Source organism: Pipistrellus hanaki, assembly GCF_964339955.1.
Source record: "Pipistrellus hanaki genome assembly, chromosome: 9".
NCBI lineage: Eukaryota > Metazoa > Chordata > Mammalia > Chiroptera > Vespertilionidae > Pipistrellus > Pipistrellus hanaki.
In genome coordinates, this window is record NC_140511.1 from 16,484,000 (window position 1) to 16,505,182 (window position 21,183).

The 21,183-nt window shown below is 35.0% G+C and overlaps 1 protein-coding gene across 5 annotated transcripts in view; it reads left to right on the top strand.

Moving 5' to 3' along the window:
- GRIA4 (glutamate ionotropic receptor AMPA type subunit 4) overlaps positions 1-21,183 on the top strand; it is a 391,466-nt gene that overhangs the window by 325,716 nt on the left and 44,567 nt on the right. For all 5 annotated transcript variants that reach the window (XM_084895140.1, XM_084895142.1, XM_084895139.1 and 2 more), the window contains exons 11-14: positions 4,551-4,757; positions 10,817-11,187; positions 12,729-12,927; positions 19,589-19,836. In XM_084895140.1, the coding sequence (XP_084751266.1) occupies positions 4,551-4,757; positions 10,817-11,187; positions 12,729-12,927; positions 19,589-19,836 (1,025 nt within the window). The remainder of the gene's footprint in view (positions 1-4,550; positions 4,758-10,816; positions 11,188-12,728; positions 12,928-19,588; positions 19,837-21,183) is intronic.

Below are 21,183 nucleotides of genomic sequence, written 5' to 3' on the forward strand. Positions count from 1 at the left end.
TTTTAAAAATGCTACCCACGGAATAAATAATCTACATCTATTAAAATTCTCTGCAGAAAAGCAGATATCCACATAGCAAGTAGCTTTGGTGGACACTCCTGGTTTTATTAACTGTTTCCAATTGTAATTCTAATTATTATATTTGTGATGCTTAGAAAATCTAAAGCCTTTCTAATGGGCATCTATTTCAATAGTTTCGCTTTTGCTAAAAACAAATAATGCAAAAAAATGTTTCTCCATCGGAAAATGATACTTCATTGATTGAAAATCATCTCGATTCATTCATTCCAGTATTTTCTTAACCAAGCCCTACCGTAACACCTTTATACAGATTGGTCTCTTTCCTGAAATAGCAGAGTAAAGCACTAACCATTATGGAAATTGTAGTAATAGACTCATAATTACTAAGAAGTAATGCTTTTAAAATAACTTCCAGGGCGTTATTGTCCCAGAGGGCACAAGAGTCGATGATAAAGATGGACAGTTACACAGGTACTCCTAAAAAAAAGAGGTTATATCCCACTTCTCTGATCACTCAGCTTTATTCACAACAGAACACCTGAAACTCCATAAGGCTGCTTATCAAAGACGCCCCACAAATCCCCTTAATGATTCGGTTGAACTCATTTTTTTTATTATATTGAAAAGATTTGGTATTTTCTTCACCCATAGCAGCCCCAAAACTTGTATTAAATCTCCCCAAGTATGCAGTGTTTGCAGGGCTCCCTGCGGACAAATGTTCAGAGTAAGGCTGGGGCAAGAGCAGGCTGAGAGAGTGTTGAGAATCCCTGTTCATTTTTAAAAGGAAAAATGAGAACCACTCGAAGGAATTGGGTAGAGCTGAGAGCTTCTGTTTAAGGAAAGCCTTGCCTTTCCCTCCTTTGTCCGCCCACCTCCCTGAGAAACTTCTATCTCTCCTGTGCTGCCTGTGTCACTCCCCTGAATCTCAACAGCTGCGCAAGTCCTGGGTATGCAAAAGCCTTGCTAAATTCCTAATCAACCTCTTCAGCAAACAGAAGGCTTTTCCAGCCTTTATTGGTTTGTTTGACAAGAAACAAAGACATGATGGGCCCCTATTGTCAAAAGAAAATTTGGGGGGCGGGGGAATTGAAAGGACACTAAATAATTTTTAAAATTATATGTACATACACCTGTTTTAGAACAGATGACCTAGCACTTGTTAGAATTTACTTTCTTTTGAAGGCACCTGAATCACAGTTTCTGCTACTTTGCCATGCTATTCCTATTTAAGAAGCCCAGATAGACCAGGAAATCTTTATATTTATTAAGGGATATATATATACATACACACTATGGGGAGATATGGAGAGTATTTTTTACTGGAGATTTCATATAAAGAATTTCATTCTCTAAAAATACAGAAATGCACTTCTTTAATCTTGTCCGTTTTTTTCTTGTTAAAGCATATGAAATCTCAATGAGTTGAATGCATTTTGACAGATGCAATAATACCTTCAAATACTTTCAGATATTTCAAATTATAAGTTCAACTCCCACTTCTGCTGGTTCTGTGAAACTGAACAATTTAATTAACCTCCTTGAGCCTTAATTGTTCCATCTGCAAAATGGGAAATGCCTGCCTCAAATGTCAATGTGAAAAGTAAATGAAAGAGCACAATTAAAGAAGCTAGCATTGTACTGACACAAAGTAAGCACTAAATAAGAGTTATTATTAATACTATATATAACTTATATAGTATTTTATATAACTATATATAACTATATATACATATATATAACTATATAATATATATATATATGTAAGAACTAAGAGTACAAAAATAAATAAAACATGTCCTTTGTCCTCTTGTGATTAATGTTAAGTTCTTTAAAATAAGGTAAAGGAGTGAGAGTGCTAAGGGACAATATAAGAGTACAGTTGGTACTTAATAAATGTTGAGTAAATAATAAAAGTACAGCTTTTAATGAAGCAACAATTCATAAAATAACGTAGGAAGTATTTAGCAAATTAGATAGTAATACTAATTAGGGAAACTTCTGTACACAAGTTAAAATTAAACATATATATATATATATATATATATATATATATATATATATATATATTCATGTTTCAAATATTCCAGACACTTGAGAATAGATTTTCATAGTACCAAAGGTGAGCATTAGCTACACCTCAGCTATAGGTGATAGCTGCATACCCATTTCCATGAGAATATTAAGCATTTTACAATGTGAGATTCTTGCATTTTTCTACACATTCTCCCATATTTTAATTAACTATTATAATAAAAAAGAGAAAAATGAAAAAAATTAGCTCATTTTAACTACTATTTTATAGCATATCTTATAAATCAATAGTGCTTTGCAACAAATCCCAGATTTTCATAACCACATTTATATTGTAAACCTTTATATTTAGAGAATGTTTTCTATAAACTAATAATTTTCTGCTACCTAAAGAACAATTAGCTTTCTTAATTTTATAGATAGATAAACTTTTCTTAAAGCATTATACTTAGAGATGTTTTCCATAAACTAATAATTTTTATCTATAGAAAGAAAAGGTGCCAAAACCGGTTTGGCTCAGTGGATAGAGCGTCAGCCTGTGGACTGAAGGGTCCTGGGTTTGATTCCGGTCAAGGGCATGTACCTTGGTTGCTGGCACATCCCCAGTAGGGGGTGTGCAGGAGGGAGCTGATCGATGTCTCTCTCTAATCTGTTTCTAATTCTCTATCTCTCTCTCTATTCTTCTCTGTAAAAAATCAATAAAATATATATTTTTTAAAGAAAGAAAAGGCAATTAGTTGTCTTAATTTTATAAGGCAACTAAAGATCGATAAACTTGACCTGGCCAGTTTTTGCTCAGTAGATAGAGCATCAGCCTGCATACTGAAGGGTCCCAGTTCAATTTTAGTCAAGGTCACATGCCCAGGTTACTGGCTCAATCCCTAGTGGAGGAGATGGTTCTCTCTCATCATTGATGTTTCTCTCTCTCTCCCTCTTTCTCTCTTTATTTCTCTCTCTCTCTCTTTCTCCTCTCTCTTCCCCTCTGAAATCAATAAAAATATATTTTATAAAAAATAAAATAAAGATGGATAAACTTTCAAGTGTTAAAATATTTATCAAATTCAAAGGACAAGAGTCTTCTGGGTCCCTTAGACATGGCAACCTAAGGCAGAATTTAAGAAAGGAATACAAGCACCAATCCTGGACAGTGGCCCAGGATAGTGATGTTCGGGGCATCTTTATGAGAAACTCAAAGAGCTTTTAGCTTGCATTCTTAATCAAGTTTTTAAAAGTAGCTTTTACATTTACAAAGTACTTAGAAAAACAATTATCATAGAACTGCCATGTTGTACAAAGTAAATTACATTCTAAATCACAGTTCCAAGAGCTAATTAAACTTCCACATTTACAAATTTGCCAAGATAAAAGATTTGTATCAAAATTACTAAACGAATGTTACCATGCAATTTTATAAAATTTAAACACATGATCTCAATGATGTTGTGGCCCAAAGTGATCATTGCTTGTCTGAAAATAATTCAAATTTCTGAGGTGTGGCCAGTTCATTGTGGATCGCACATTTGCCAGGGCTATCTTTTAGTTGGTGGCTTTAGTTTCCATTTATAAGATCAATGTATTTTTGCTAACATATCTTTTAGTTCACATCCTTGAAATAGTTTGAATTTGGTGTGTGTGTGTGTGTGTGTGTGTGTGTATGTGTGTGTGCATGCACATATGTGCTTTACCTGAAAACTGTGCAGTTATTATTAGCCACCAGTAAAGTTTTTCATTTTTTCATTTTATATAATTCTTCATCTTATTGTCTGTCTTATTTGCTTCAAATTTATAGTCAAAATTGGAGAAAAATTGTTGGCTCCCATTGGAGACATAAAATAGAATAAAAATTCATGGAACCAATTCTAAATAAATCTAAAATATTGGACAATTTTAAGGAAGTTAATTTAATGCAAATAAGTATATACAGTTTTTTAAACTATTAATTCATTTTTATTTCATCTTGCAAGTACTTGCTCTGAGAAGGCATATTGCTAAATGCTAGAGAGCAAAGGAAAATGATCTAGCTCTTTTCCTAAAGGAAGTCACAATTGACTGTGTCTAAACAAGATGCGGAATATGGAGACAGGTGACTTTAAATGAGTCTTTTACTGCATGAGACAGACTACTAAATAGTCTTTAACTTCATATAATAATTTGAAACTAATAATTTCATTGCCAAAGGTGATAACTTTGCTTCTCTAGATGATTATTAGTGAACATTTTTTCCATCAGTTACAGTGCTAAGTATGTAATGATTACTCAATAGAAAATTATTTTAAAGTCTTCACATTTAATATCTAGTATAAAGGAAGTTAATGTACTTCTAAGCGTATTTATATTTGTGTTTATATATTTATTTTACTACTGATTTCTAGCCACACAAAATCAGTGTTTGTATAATACTAAATATAATATATTTGTCAAATTCTGAAACTGGAGAATTACAGAGATTTTTGAATGTTTATAATTTCTCCTTTACAGTTCTACTTCTCTCATTATAGGAATCCCCATATGTTATGTTCAAGAAAAATCACGAAATGTTTGAAGGAAATGACAAGTATGAAGGATATTGTGTAGACTTGGCATCTGAAATTGCAAAACATATTGGTATCAAGTATAAAATTGCCATTGTCCCTGATGGAAAATATGGAGCAAGGGACGCAGACACAAAAATCTGGAATGGGATGGTAGGAGAACTTGTTTATGGGGTAAGCAAATCAATTATTTACATAAACCTGAAACTTTCTTTTTAACTTGGGCACATATCAATTTTTAAATGTCTATTACTGTGTTTTTTATTTGCAGTTACATTCAAAGAGACATATATGGTGTTCAACTGTTTCTCTATTTCATGAATAATGCAATTCCCAAACAATGAAACTAACGCATAACTTCAAAATAAGGAAAAAGATAAAAATTCAGAATATGATGTCCTATTTTAAAAAAACAACACTAACTTCAGTATCTGTCATGATTATTCTTTCACGTTTGATTCTTCTATCCCATAGACATGTTGTTTTGAGAACTACAAAACGAATCCATTAGTAATTGTAGCAACAGATTTTCTTCAATAACATAAAGCTGAACCTCATTTTAGCTAGTTTATTTATATCCCTATTGGTTGTAATTCTGGTAAATGTCTTTTAAGTAATTTAAGTGATCACTAAACTATTTTAACATCTATAAAATATTCACCAATAATGTGAGGTCCTTACAATTCTGCTGAACACAGTAAATTTAAGCTCCATGCAATGCCACAGTTTTTTCCCACCTAGCAAAGCACAAATGCTAGAATTTATTCCACAGCCGGCCTCACAGGAAAGCATGTCATGCCCTTTCTCTTATGTTCACCAGATATTGCGTGTACACATTTATAGCCAAAGGCAAATTCCATGTACACATTCCTGCCTGCATCAGAACAAGTATCTAAATCAAACAAGCAGTTATCAGATGTTAGTGATGGTATGGTATTTCCAAAGTCCAGAAACCCAGCCTGGAATAGTATATTTTATTCATCAAATAGTGAATAAAAGTCAAATGCGCTTGCAATTTATTCGGAAATTTCCTATAAGCCAATTCACAGATCACTAATGTCACCTTCACATCACAGTCTGTCTGATTAATCTTCTCAAGGCACCTTTGAAATGAAGGGTTTTATGAAAGTCTTTCTTCCCCAAAAAAGACTAAAAGGTAGAATGATTGAGAACGTAAATGAAGTCGTACACCAGGGCTTACTTTCCAAACCGGAACTGCCATCCAACTTTTGTGATTCTGCATCTTGCTATTCAAACCATGAAGCAATGACCATTCTCCATACAGTCTAGTCCAGTGGTCGGCAAACTCATTAGTCAACAGAGCCAAATATCAACAGCACAACGATTAAAATTTCTTTTGAGAGTCAAATTTTTTTAACTCAAACTTCTTCTAATGCCACTTCTTCAAAATAAACTCACCCAGGCCGTGGCATTTTGTGGAAGTGCCACACACAAGGGGCCAAAGATCCGCATGTGGCTCGCAAGCCTCAGTTTTTCGATCAGGGGTCTAGTCTAGTAGCTATAATCTCAACAGCAAGAGGAAAATGTTTAAAGAGTAATCAGCTATTTTATATTTATTTGTAAGAACTACTCACTAGTTAGGTGACTTAAGCAGGGTGATTGGGGGTAGGGAATGAAGTTGTAAAAAATCAAAAAGGATTTTATCCCAAGGCTCATGATCATTTTGATATTGAGCTTTAAATTCCAAAAGAAAAGTGTTCTTAACACATGTGCTTCTTGGTAATATTTTAAACTTTTGACACAATAAGCCAATTTTAAATGTGAACATTATCCAGGTTATTGGAATTCTCTACTGTAATTTATTTTCTTCAGAAAATAGTATTGAGTATTTCTCTTCAAAAAATTAGATTACCAATTAGTTACTGATGAGTTACTTTCTAAGGAATTTTATATACATCCTCCGGAGTCCCTACCCATTGGGGAGTCCAGGCTCACCTCTTGCAAGGGCTCTGACCACATTTTATTGTGGGGATATTTTTTAAATAATGAAAACAAATTATATGAGGAGAGTAGCACAATTAAAAATAAAACCGGTACTATACATGTCACAATAATCAAAAGTCTGAAGTCAGTCCATTCTCAGAGAGAAAGATAATAACAGTGATTAATATTCATTATAGTCATTCATTCATCAGCCAATCTGAGAGGATTTAAATATCCCTCTCTGCCACTTCAGGTATCCACTGTTTTCTCAAAAGAAACCTTCTTCTGTGCCTCTTACGCTTTCTACAGATTTGGTATTTTCCATTCTGGTGTCTGCTAAGTCTGTACTTATTTATCATCTCTTTTCTTTCTTCTTTTTTTACTGCTAACACTTACATGAATGCTCAGTTCCCAGGGTTTTAGGTAAAACACCATCCATTCTCTTCTTTGAACCCACTATTATTATTATTATTATTATTATTATTATTATTATTTTATTCCTTGCTAACTTAGTTGCTGTAATTGTTAGAAGAGATTACGTGTGAAACACTCACCTGTGACCTCCGCACACCACAGGGCAGTGACTCAGAAGCTCAGAACCTCCCTCCCACTTTCAGGTCCTTCCTGCCCATCACACCTGGTCAGGTCCAGTCTATGATTTCAGTGCGCTGCTTCCGGACTCCCTGTTCCCTGCCAGGGAGTTTTAACCCAAGGGGATATTTCTCAAATATCCCCTTGGGTTAAATATAGCCTACCATGTGTCAAAATGCTGGTTCATGAATCTCACTCCAGAGATCCTCCAGAATTCAAATATTATCAAGCTCTCACAGGAGATAGTTGACACTCAGTTTTGGGACTCACTGAGAGGTGATGGAACCTGCACACCCAGCACCTCCAATGTTAGTAGAGAAAGCCCCAGTGCATCTTCTCTGTTCACTGGCCTCTTTCAGAACACCAATTTCAGACTTTGAAAGTGTCCTCACTGAACATCACTGTCACCACTTTAATCCAATGTTTGTCTTTCTTTGTCTCTACTTTTCTATGCTGGAGACTCTTATTTCTCTCCATATTTCTTTCCTTTTAAGGTTTTTACCCTCATTAGTAGTAGCGCATAAATAAAAGTTTTCCAAAAGATACTACACAGAGCAATGTAGTACGTAAAAAGTGGTATTTCAAATCAATGAGAGGATGCATTATTCATTTATTCCTGTTAAGATCACTGAACAATTACTTGGAAAATTAATAAATTTCTAACACATCATCATGTAGTGTACCAAATAAGTTTTAGAGAAATTATCCTTATAGATGCTAGATTAAAATATGTATGGTTAAAAAATAAAAATAAAAATAGGGCAAGGAGAGGTCAATGGAGAGAAAAGAAGATGTATGTAAAACTTTCAACAATAAAGAATTAAAATAAATAAATAAAAATATGTAATTGGGATTAATTATATGATATGAGCTATGAAATCAAAGGCTGAAAACACAAAAATGATAATTTTATATGTCTTCAACAAAATTTAAAATGTGTATTGCAATAAAATACCATGAACTAAGTCGTCAATTTTCAACCAGTGTGCTACAAGAATTCTAAAAGCATACAATACTGTACCTGACTAGTCAAGAGCACTGACCTCTTTTCCCTTAGACTGTCAAGTAAAAAAATGACAACAGCCAAAATAATAGCCATGCAGTATAAATCAATTAAGATTATACCTATTTTTGTTTGTCAGATCAGCAAAAACATATTTTAGGTATGACACAGAATTTTAGTAATTAGTTTATGTGTGCTGTGAGATAAGAAAAAGGTTGAAAATCATTTATGGAAACAAAACAATTTATGAATAGGGAAAATATTTGCAATACATGGGAAATAGAATAGATTTAAAAGCATTTACAATTAGTAAGTAAAAGAATGAATACCCCATGTAGAAATTAAGGACAGATTAAGAAGTACAAGTGACTATTTAATAAAAGCAAATTGAAATGAACACAATGTGATCTAATTTGCCAGCTAGCAAATTAGTGAAGATAAATGAGAATAAAGATACACAAGAGTTGTCCAAGATTTTAAGCTGCAGGTGCATTCACACAGTGCTGGGGAAAGTAGAAATTTTGCATAATCTTCTGTGAGAAAAGTTGGGCAAACATATTATGAGTATTGAAAGATTGTTCCCCATTTAGACTAGCATCACATTTCTAGAAGTTTATCTTAAATAATTAAGATATGTGCAAGAATTTGTCTTCAAGGAGATTCACATCATTTGTGTTATAAATTGTATAAAACTGAAAACAATGCAAATATCCCACAAAATAATAAATTGAGCAAATTGTGATTATTCACATAATGAAATATTTGCATTCATTAAAACTTATTTTTAATGTATATTTTGAAATGACAATGAGCTCATATTGTTTTTGAGAAGATAAAATTAATTATACATTTTATTATTATCCTATTTTAAAGTAAGAAAAATATTATTTATAAAACAATGTCTAACAAGGCATATATATATATATATAAAGAAAAAATAAGAGTAGGTGAAGGGAATGGAGATATATTTTCTTCATTTTCTGGTTTTGTTTTCATATACTGTTTCTATAGCTAGTTCATCTATCACTTGTGTAAAATAACTTGGTAAAACAATAACCTCCCAGCAATGACTCTGGCTCTTACATATATGGGTGTGTATGGTGTGAAGGCATGTGCAGTGAATCCTCAGCCACCAGGGGAGTGGGGGATAGCAGGATGGCCAGAGTGCACTCTCCAGACCAGCTCTCTAGGAGCCCTCTGGCCAGCTGCTAGCCATCACAGGGTTGAATGTCAGAGTGGCTGCCTCTATGAAAAACATGTATGTTTGGGTATGTCCCAGATTCCATTTCAATGCCAAATACTTTCCTTTTGAAATAAATAATAAAAATACTTTTTTTCACTTGTAGATCATGTAACAATTTACAGTATTTTCATCACACTCCATTTCATGTGATGTTAGAGATAACATGATTTAATGGAAGAAGCACAAGGTCAAATTGCAGAGTGGCTGTGATGTGTAAAGCTCACCGGAGTCTCAGTTTCAGGATCTATAAAACAGTGATAAACATAAGGTTGATATGAGGGTGAAATGGGCAGCCATTTAAAATATTTAGTTTTGCATCAGACACATACTCCCTCAATAAACACTCAATGTTATTTTATTAAGGTTTTTTAAATAAACAACCACAATAACACAATGAGATAAAAGGAGAAAATGGGGATCAGTTTCCAATTTTTAGAGATATTGGAAAAAGAGCCCCAAAATAGCTAAAATTGCTGAATAAAATTAATGGAAGCTGGTGACTTATGATCATAATATCTGAGAACTGAATCCACTGTTTTCAAGTATCTTTTTTAGAACCTGAAGGTGAAAAATCAAGGTGTGTAAATAAGAAGAAACAAATGCCAATTTCCAGATTTTTGTGTGTGTGCTTAATTGGAAAATATAGTCAAACAATGGGTTTCTTCTATCTTACAAACACAGACTTTACGATAGGTTTTTCTCATAATTGAAAAAGAATTAAAAAGAAAGGACTATTTAAAAATGTGCATTGCATAATATTAAAGGGTGGCCAAGTAATGAATCAGTGGCAACATTTCAAATGGAATAGGAAAGATTGCAATATAGCATGCCTGGCCAAGAAATTCAGAAATTTGGCCATATCGAAAGGCTGTCTCCTCCTCTTGCTGTCTTAGATCCTTAAAGACTAATATGGTTATCTGAGAGAAAGTTATTTTCGCTTATATCTACTATTTCTCCATTGTTTTCAGTTATCTAATTACTAGCACTGATAAAAATAGTAATTTGTGCAATTCAAGTGACACATCTATATATATAAAAGCCTAAGCGACCGTTATAATGAGATGACCAGACTACCAGATGACCTACCGATAGCTATGGCATGCACTGACCATCAGGGGGCAGACACTCAATTCAGGAGCTGCCCTCTGGTGGTCAGTGCACTCCCACAGCCAACTTCCTATGGCCAGACAACCTCCCACATCCCTCCCCCTGGCCAGTCCCGATTGGTCCCGATCAACAACCAGGCCGAGGGACCCCACCCGTGCATGAATTTATGTAGTTATGAAAGAAAACAAGTCAGCTGTTCACCTTTGCATTTATCATTGTTGGCTTTGGAAAAAGAAATTGTTCAGCTAATGTGTAACTGGTTAGCTGTGAGTGGATCAGTCCAGTGCTAATTGCTTCAATGAAGAGCATTAACCTGTGTGTTTCCATGTGTCTTTTCTCTTATAGAAAGCAGAGATTGCTATTGCCCCTCTGACAATCACTCTGGTCCGAGAGGAGGTCATTGACTTCTCTAAGCCCTTCATGAGTTTGGGCATATCTATCATGATCAAAAAGCCTCAGAAATCTAAACCGGGAGTGTTTTCCTTCTTGGATCCTCTGGCCTATGAGATCTGGATGTGCATAGTCTTTGCCTACATTGGTGTCAGCGTGGTCTTGTTCCTAGTGAGTAGGTTTAGCCCATATGAATGGCACACAGAAGAGCCAGAGGATGGAAAGGAAGGACCCAGCGACCAGCCTCCCAATGAGTTTGGCATCTTTAACAGCCTCTGGTTCTCCCTGGGTGCTTTTATGCAGCAAGGATGTGACATTTCACCCAGGTTAGTTCCAACAGTTTCTCACCAATTCCCCTGTATTGCTAAGTGTTGTGCAAATCATCTCTCTACATGTTTTCCCCCCAGAAGGCAGAGCTTTGTTTGAAGCTCAGAAAAAAACCTTGCAATTTCCAAATTAATCTGAACATATTCAGAGCCAAATTTTCCAAGATAGTATAATATATGGATATATCCCAATGGAAATTGAACATATGCAACTCACCAGAATTCTCAAAAAATTACTTAGTATAAATATTTCCTTCAATATTTTGACAGAAGAAACTAAAATCTAAATTGGAAAAATGGGATTCATTTTCTTTTTGTCTCCTTTTCAAAATAAAATGGTTTTGTTACTGTTGCTGGTCTTAATTTTTTTTAAAAATCATTTTGAATTTTATTTATATCCCATGTATCTGAAGGGAGATTTCTGTTGTGGCATTACCTAAATCCTGAGTCAATGTAATAGGTACTAGATATGCACTGTTCTGTATGACAATAAATGACAAGCTAAGCAGTAGGCAGCGTAAGCAATGCAAACACTACGGTAGCTTTATAGAGATGTTTTTTCACTCTCTGTGGAGTCATAGTTCACTCTCTGTGGATGCCACTGAGATGTTTTTCATTTGTTTGCCAAAAATGCAGCCAATATCCTGTGCATAAACAAGTACCAATTTTGCCCTTGGAAAAAGTAGCTGAAGGCAGGAAAAACTGAAAATTAAATTTAAAATAGTGACTTATATCAGTGTTGCAAGTATATGGATTTAAAAAAAAAAAAAAAGAAAAAAGAAACGTATGCATTCTCAAAAAGAGACAATTTAGCCACAGGACAATATGTGTTCCTTAAGACCCAAGGAAATGGACCTGGAGAGCATTGTGCTAAGTGAAATAAGCCAGTCAGAGAAAGATAGATATCACATGATCTCACTCATTTGTGGGATATAATGAACAACATAAAGTGATGAACAGAAATAGATCCAGAGACGTAGAGGCATAGAACAGACTGTCACACCTCAGAGGGAAGGCAGGGGAAGGAAGGAGGGATGTCAGAGATCAAGCAAAGGACTTGTATACATGCATACAAGCATAACCAATGGACATAGACAGTAGTGGGAGGTGGGAGGGAGGGTATGTATGCTGCTTTATGTGCCACTAAGAGAAAAACAATGCTGCCAACTAAGCCATGATACTGTGTTTTATCTCAGTTAATGTAGGTTGCATCTGATATCAGATATGTTAAATATTAAAGGGGGGGGGGTAATCAATGAATAAGTAAGTGTTCCTCTTTTGTACCTGAAGGAAAGGCATTAACTTCCATAGTTCTGCCCAATAACAATAAAAAGAAAAAGTTCCCATGTTTTCAGTGGCATTTATACAGCTCATATAGCATAGGCAACATCCAAGGAGAATCATTCTTGAGTAGATTATCAGAAAACAAAATGATATTGCAATTGTCATTTTTAAGCACCCATGGTAAATTGATGGAGTTTCTTTTCTTTCTCTCCGTTGGTTAGAGACAGGAAAATGTGCCTTATCTTATCCATGTTTAGATCCCTCTCAGGTCGAATTGTTGGAGGTGTTTGGTGGTTCTTTACACTCATCATTATATCATCTTACACTGCTAACCTCGCTGCTTTCCTGACGGTGGAGCGCATGGTCTCCCCCATAGAGAGCGCGGAAGATCTGGCCAAGCAAACAGAAATTGCCTACGGAACGTTGGATTCGGGGTCAACAAAAGAATTCTTCCGAGTAAGTTCAGGGGAAAAGTAACAATGAAATGTTCATCATTTTTAAATTCAGGCAATTTTGCCAACAATGATACTGTGGGCTCTAGCCCCTGTAGGCTTTGCAAGCGCTGTTGTAACTGCTATGTTTAACGCTAATACTTCTATGTGGATTCTATAATCATTTTAGCTTTCAAAAACTAATTCATTTATTTGCATTGCAAGAGGGACCCTCTCTAAGCAAGAGTAACAACAAAAAGGTAATTACAACAACTTAATAACATAATCTATCTTGAAAATTACAGTGCTGATCATGCTATGATACTGCACCTGGCAAATTTGTATTTATGTGTGCATGCTTGGGGGCTAAGAGCATAAAAATGAAAGCGAGAGTGTTGTTTTTTTTAAAAAAAAAAAATAATGCATTTAACTTTCTCCATTTGAAACTCAAAACCTTAATTGCAGGTTATCTTCCCTACAGGAGGTACATTATTCTATAATCTCTTTTGTAGTGCTGGATTTCAAAGCAATATATTTGTTTTCTCACAAGATAATGGTAGCAAAAACTATTAAGTTTTGAACATCTCTGTGAGACGTTGTAAGGCATTTTGTTCAAATAAAGTTGTTCAAAGTGACATAATTGCATTTTACATATGAATATGATCCCTTTGGCTTGTCTTTAGGATGGTAGGTATATTTGTTGTTTTGCTTTTTTAGTTGCTTCCTTCATGAGGATGATTTTTTTTTTTTTTTATTATCAGTAACCCTCCTTTACTCTGGTTCTACTTAAATCCAGAGATACATGATTGGTAATGTCTGATCAGAGTTCAGGGTTCATTTTGTGACTTCAGAACAAAAGTATATAACTACATAGTAATGCAGGCATCTTGTTTTACTTTCTTTCAATTGCTTAAAGAAGACAAGATATAGTTCACTTATTTCTTAAGCTTTTGTGGGGGAAAAATGAAAGCCCTTTAAAATATGTACACATGTAATACCTTAATCAATAAAATAAAAAATAAAAAAAACAAAAAAGAAAGTTTCTTGCATATATACAGTTGTTGAGAGATTACACTTTGATTTTTAATGCATATATTTTTGTTTTCTCATTCCACTTGGGAATTAAATACAACAAAATGTTCTACTCCTTAAGAAAGACTAAACTTCATGTACTTGAAATTTCAGTAAGCTATTTCTCTATTTATTTACTTTATTATATGTTTTAATCCTCACTGGAAAATATTTTTTCCCATTGATTTTTACAGAGAGTGGAAGGGAGAGGAAGAGACAGAGAGAAACACTAATGTGAGAGAAATACATTGATTGATTGCCTCCTGAATGGACTGGGAGCCTGCAACAGAAATATGTGCCCTAGACAGGAATTGAACATGGGACCCTTCAGTCTTCAGGCTGATACTTTATCCATTGAGCCAAACTGGCTAAGGCTATTTTTCTTTTTAAAAATGATTTCATTATGCCCAGCCAATGTGCCCCAATAGTTGAGCATTGACCTATGACACAGGAGGTCATGGTTTGATTCCAAGTCAGGGCATATGCATGAGTTACAGGCTGGGTCCCCAGTAAAAGAGTGCAGAAGGCAGCCAATTGATAATTCTCTCTCATTAGTGATGTTTCCACTTCTCTCTCTCCTTTCCTCTCTAAAATCAATAAAACTATACTATACTTCGATTATAATATCCTGTTACATTACAGATGTTTACATTAATACTAAATCAAAACAAATCACTCAAAAACTCAGTCAAGCCCATCTCTGGGCATTGTTTAAAAAAGACACCACACACTGAATAACATCCTTGTTGCTAGTAGAGATAATATAAAATGTGTAAGTTAATTAAAAAGTAGTAGTGGATTTTTCTAAAATTATAAATCATAGTCATGACAATAAGTATCATTAACAACTGTTTAATTACTGAGTATATTCCAGTCTATAAAGCTTAATAATGGGATCATATTGTTCTAACACATTTTAGCACAACCTCTGTGCTTACCTGGAAATCTGTGTTTATAACTGCTTCCACCCAAAGTAGATAGGTAAAATTTAGTAACTTTGCCTAGAAACCATTATCTGTATTTATCAAGACAGAGTACAAGTTTATGCTATACGTTGCATTTTACTGGAAAAAAATGATAGCTGATGTGTATGTAAATAAAGCAAATATTTGCAAATTCATCATTCTGCCCTGAGTGACAAGAGAAAAAGAAACATCGTGTTGATTCCTTGAAAACATTTCAAAAATAACTCACTGTAAAGATCTTTTCCAACAAGCACCCTGAACATGTTTATTTCTAATTTTTATAGGGCTTTAAAAAGCTGCTCAAGTTCTGCCACCTGGTGAGGGAGATAACAGAATGTACTGATAAGAAATAAAGGAATAAGGCTTGTGCTCGCCAGCCTGCACAGCCTTTCGTACAAACCCTGTGACCTTCCTCTCCCCCCCAACTTCAGTTCTTAAACTGAGAGAGTTCTATAAGTGTAGGTATTCATTGTTGCAGAACTGTCTGAACCTAATGGGGCCAGCGATATAATGTTCCTTCACAGCACTTTCAGGAATGCATAAATTTGGGCTCCCATAAAGATCTCATTCATTTTCTTCCCCGGGTTCTCCCTCCTTTCCCGTAGAGGATGACCTGGTTTAAAGAAACCATTTGTCTAACAGGTGGAGGAAACAGAATGTGAAGGGTATTTTTGTGCTTGTCAAAATGTGTTCTCCTAGGAGCACAGTAACGGTACATCTATCAGCTCCACTCCACTGCCTCGGGCGCTGACCTGTACTGTGCGCTTCAGAAATGTCGTAGTTATAACCAGCTGCAAAGGGAATGAGGCCACGGGGGGAAATTACATTGGAATTCAACTCTTGCCTTTTTTGGCCCATTATGAAACTTCCATGATCATGTTCAGGACATCCTTATTAAGCATAAGCATGGAGGTATTTAAAGAAAGTCTGTTACTTGACAATGACAGTCTTGCTGTTTAAGTATTTTTACATTAATCTACACCTTATTTGAACACACTGATTCTCATTTCCATGTAGATTTTATCCTGTGCCTATTTCAGTCATCAGTAAAATCATGATTGCATCAGTAAAATCATGATTGCATACCTTAGGGCTGATAATATTATCAAATAGTGCCTTAATGAGCTCTTAGTCTTGCTGCACAAGCTACTAGAAATAAAAATAATTCACCTGATAACCATGTGAATATTTACTGTAATGAGTGACATTTGTACCTACTGGTATTTTCTATTAAAGGCAAAAATAAAATAATACTTAACTAATGAAAAATTTAAAAGACAGACATTAAAAACTTGTTTTTAAGTAATGAAATAGTGCTTTATATCAGATAGTTTTCCATGCATTGAGTTTAACAATAAAGGTAAAATAAATAAATCTGAGATTAATTTTTTAATTTCAAAAAGTAAGGACTTTTATATTAACATTGCTTATTACCTTGAGTCTATCCACTCCCCAAACCTGATCTTTAAATAACACAGTTGAAGGTTTTAGGGACTTAAAAGTTCCATTGTCACTGTATTTCTAAGTTTGCTGGGTCTGTAGAAATGACCTCGTTTTAGCCTGTCTCATCAAATTTATAAAGATATGCTTGCCCTCACTCCTTAGCAAACACCTTCTTGTGGTCACAGATAAGGAAAGGGGATTTACTTTCAGCCCTTCACTTCTGAGTCTCCCCACCCATTCCTTCACCATCTGAATGTGATTTTATCCCAGCCGTTCCCCTTTAAATCAGAATTTCTAAATATTAACTGAGTGACAAATCATGTAAATGTTTTTCAAAAATATTACTTTCATGTTTCCTTTATTTTCCACGGGGAGTCAATAGTTTACCATTTCTATAATTCTTAAGTCCTGCTAAATGTAGCTATGGATTCCTCTTCTGGATTTGGGGAGAATTAATCCAACTTCTTTTGAACTTAAGATACACATAATTCAATATATTTAAACAAAGACAGCAATAATATCTTCACATCAATATTGTAGGAATGGACTTCTAAAATATATCAATGCCCAATGGTACTTGACTTCTAAAAAGTAAATTATTTGCTTTGATATTATGTCTCATTCTATAGTTGAATTGTCTTTATAATGACCAAGCTCTAAAAATATTCTTTTTCTCTTTTGCTATGTTAGTTTTGTTTAGCTATTCTTTGTTCCTTTAATAAGATACAGAATAATAACTGGAAAATTGTCAAATTACTAGCTTGATTTAAAAAAAAATTTTAAAAACATATCTCAGTTAAAATAATACCCAGATTTTATTTCTTCTGTTTTCAACATAGTATATAATGTAAAATATATAATATATGTGGAACTCAATATCTTTTTGGGTGAAACTCTCAAGTTATCAATATATTGTTAAAGTCATTATATGCCTGAAAGGTATTTAGCAACACTCTCCTAAATTGAAATGTTCAAAACATGTATTTTAAGGGCAGTCTGTATCAAGTGACCCAGAGAGTTTATAATTTTCAGAGATTAGAACTTATAAATGGGAAGAGTTAGTTCTCTGGAAGATAACTCAATCACTAAAGCTGGAATAAGTGAGGCCTGGCCACACAACCTCACTATGGGTCTCATTCTTCAGTCCCCAAGCCGACGCTCTATCCATTGAGCCAAACCGGTCTCAGCTATGGGTCTCATTCTGAACTCAAATGCCTTCAATTCTGAAGCAGAGAGAATCTTTACAGCTTAATCGTAGTGGTGTCAAGGACGTCCCTAACGGGAGGACTTCCTCACCCAGAGGTAACCACTATTACCTAAGCACACACGCCCATCACAGTCTTTATATCATGAGATTTTTTTCAGGTGTTAATAACATAAAACACATATGTCAAACACAAGGCCCGCGGGCCAAATCCAGCCCGCCAGGCCTTGCAATGTGGCCCGCACCGCGCTGTCATCACTGCGCTCCGCTGTCAGTTTATGACATTGGCAGTTTATGACTGTTCAGTAAACCATTCGGCCCGCGATTTAGGCTGGATTTTAGATTTTGGCCCCTTCTCTGATTGAGTTCGACACCCCTAACATAAAACATTTCATAGGCCTCTACAGGATGTCTATTTCCCATCTTGATATTTATCACCATTTGAATATACATTAATACGAAATATCTGGGTTTTTTATATGTCCATCTCTTACTGTGTGTGGCTTATTATACAAGTATATTGACTAAATCCCATCTTATAAAGCCAAAAGATTGAATACAACTTTCATTAGCTTCTTTTTTTGACCACCTGAATAATTTGCTTTTGCCCCAAACCATGTATTCTTCATTTGCTATTCAAGATACTTGTTTTTTGAAGATCTGTTTCTTGATAAGTCTATGTTCTGGTAAACAAAGGAAGGTCAGTGTAAATAAATATACATTCTATTCAGGATCTGACCTCATGCATAGATTTAAGTCTGAATGAAGACACATTAGTTTTTATTTGAATCCAAATGCAAAAATTTAATACGTTGTCAATGAACAAATGCAATTCACCAGATGAAAGTCTACATATGATATTATACTATCAAATATCAAAAGGGAGTCAGCCTTTTCTATTTTTTATCAAAAATATCCGTTGGGGACATTCGAGTTTATTTGGATATATTTTCACATTTAAATGTCTCTGTGGATGAAAAAATTCTAAATGAACGCAAATACCAGCAAAGAGATCTGGATAAATTAAGTGGGGGTGGTAATGTAGAGAGAATCCAAATGGACAAAAATAAATATATTTCTTGGCTGAAATCAGGGAGTTAAAATGACTAACTCTCCAAAATATAGTTGGAAAACAGAAATCACTTCTCTTTAAAGTTTACAATATGCTCTATTTGGAGATTTTGTAAGAAAAAGTCTAAACATGTTTTGGTAGACTTAGAGTTTGATTCTTGTGTTAGGGATATTTGGGGTGTATTTTTTCCCCTTGTGTTCAACTACTTGATATAGACTGCACTTTTTAAAATAATATGTTTTTATTGATTCACAGAGAGGAGGGGAGAAGGAGAAAGAGATAAAAATATCAATAAGAGAGAATCATCAATGAGCTGCCTTCTACACGCCCCCTTCTAGGGATTGAGCCCTTGACCTTAAATCAAACCATGACTTCCTTCCTTGTTCATGGGTCAGAGCTCAACCACTGAGCAACACCAGCCGGGCTGGACTATATACATTTTATTATAATGGTTTTCATTAAAACTTTGAGGCATGCAAAAGGGTTTAAAAAGTAATATACTAAGTCTCCTTATTTCTTATAATTCAAGTACAGAGTTAAAAGGTGTTTTACAAAGCTAAAATTAAATCTTACTTGGTCCTTTTCAAATTTATCATGAATGTGATGCAAAACATGATTTTATATGCTCTCTTTATATAAAGTTCTGAATTTAAAAATAATAAGTTGTTCTTTTAAGCACTTGAGTAGAATCATTCTTATGACAAGAAATAACAGCTTCTTCAAATAACACTTCCAAATGTCATTTCGATGATTTTTCTTAAATAGTTTTAAAAGGCTATTTTCTCATTGTAAAGTCTTGTTGTTACAGCACATAGGGAGATAGAGGGCAATGGAAAAGTACTGGACGTTTTTGAATCCCTGCCTTGGTTCTGTCAACATGAGCATGCTGCTGCTTCTTTCCTGGATTTCATTTTCTTCTCATTTCCTCCAGAGATCAAAAATAGCAGTGTACGAAAAGATGTGGACCTACATGCGGTCAGCGGAGCCGTCCGTGTTCACCAGGACTACCGCGGAGGGCGTAGCTCGAGTCCGCAAGTCCAAGGGCAAATTTGCCTTCCTCCTGGAGTCCACTATGAACGAGTACATCGAGCAGCGGAAGCCGTGTGACACCATGAAAGTGGGAGGAAATCTGGATTCCAAAGGCTATGGAGTAGCCACGCCCAAGGGTTCCTCATTAAGGTGGGTGGAATAGTATAACAATATAACATGTGTTGTTATAGTATTCCACCTTCCCTGATGTCCCTGAGAGAGTTATTTTGTTTTGTTTGTGAACATGGTATGTGTGTTTGTTTATCCGTTTTCTTTTTTTCTCCATTTCATATCTCTGGTCAACAATCAGGTAAATTTTTTTTTTTTTAATTTTAGAATAATCCTAGTTGACGTATATTTTTTTAAGGCCATATAAAAACCAAACTGGTTGAACACTAGCTGCTTCCGGCGGGCCTAAAACATGGGTAGCAAATGCTTCTCTCTCGCATCAACTTTTTTTGGCCACTAAAACCTACACTCTCATTGTATCGGCAATAATTCTACATTTTATCTTTTTTTTTTTTTTTTTTTTTAATTATGCCTGCCTACTAGTTTTTGAGTAAGAAGACATCCACCTCTTCGTAGCAAACCACTTTTTGCCATTTCAATGTCTTATTTATTATAACATCATTATATTTTAGGTTATCCTGAGGTTGTGTTGGTGCTAACTTTGTAATCAGATCTATTTACAAATGCAACCATGATCACAGGGAAAACGGGCTCTGATTTTATGGTGCTTACTCAAGCCACACTCTCGCCTGTTTGCAAAGGGAGTGTGGTGTAAGTAAGATCTGTAAAATGAGATCCGATGGCAATCCAAAACTGTTCACACGTAAACCCCTAAGATGTGATTCGTGAGCAATACACATGTAGATAATCCACATGTGTTACAAGTGAGACCTTCATTCTTAAGGAAATGTTGGTGAAATCTGCCCTTTTCACCCTTTCGGTCCTGGACATAGAGGATTCACATGTTTATGTCCAGGAGGCAGAATTTCCTGTTTTCCTTAAGGAATAAAGGTTGCTGTTGAATTGCTGGGGCTAAAGCAAAGTTGGAGTCAAACGTGGTGACTGACAAAGTACTCTGGTCTCAGTGCTGCTTAGGAGAGATTCGTGCAAAGCACAGATACAGATTCAAGAAGAAATCAGAGTCTTTTCTAAAGGACTTAACCAAGAACCTGGTCTTGAAAAACGATGTCTCTGGTAAGCCTTTGAAAAAAAAAAAAAATGAAGGTAATGAGACCTGGACTATTGCCCAGCAGGAATGAAAGCAATATAAAAACTGTGAGATTGCTTTCATTGGTTTCAAAGAGGGAACTGCGATGTGTTTGGGATCTCAGTGTTGGGCGGAGGAGGATTTGAGACAAATATAAGAAACAAATGCTATTGCTGGAAAGGGTGTACTAAACCAGTATTCTGTTTTTTGCAAGCCACACTGTCAAAATTAGTGAGGGGCTTGATGGTTTGTTCATAAGGGGCCATTTTAAGAGGAGACAG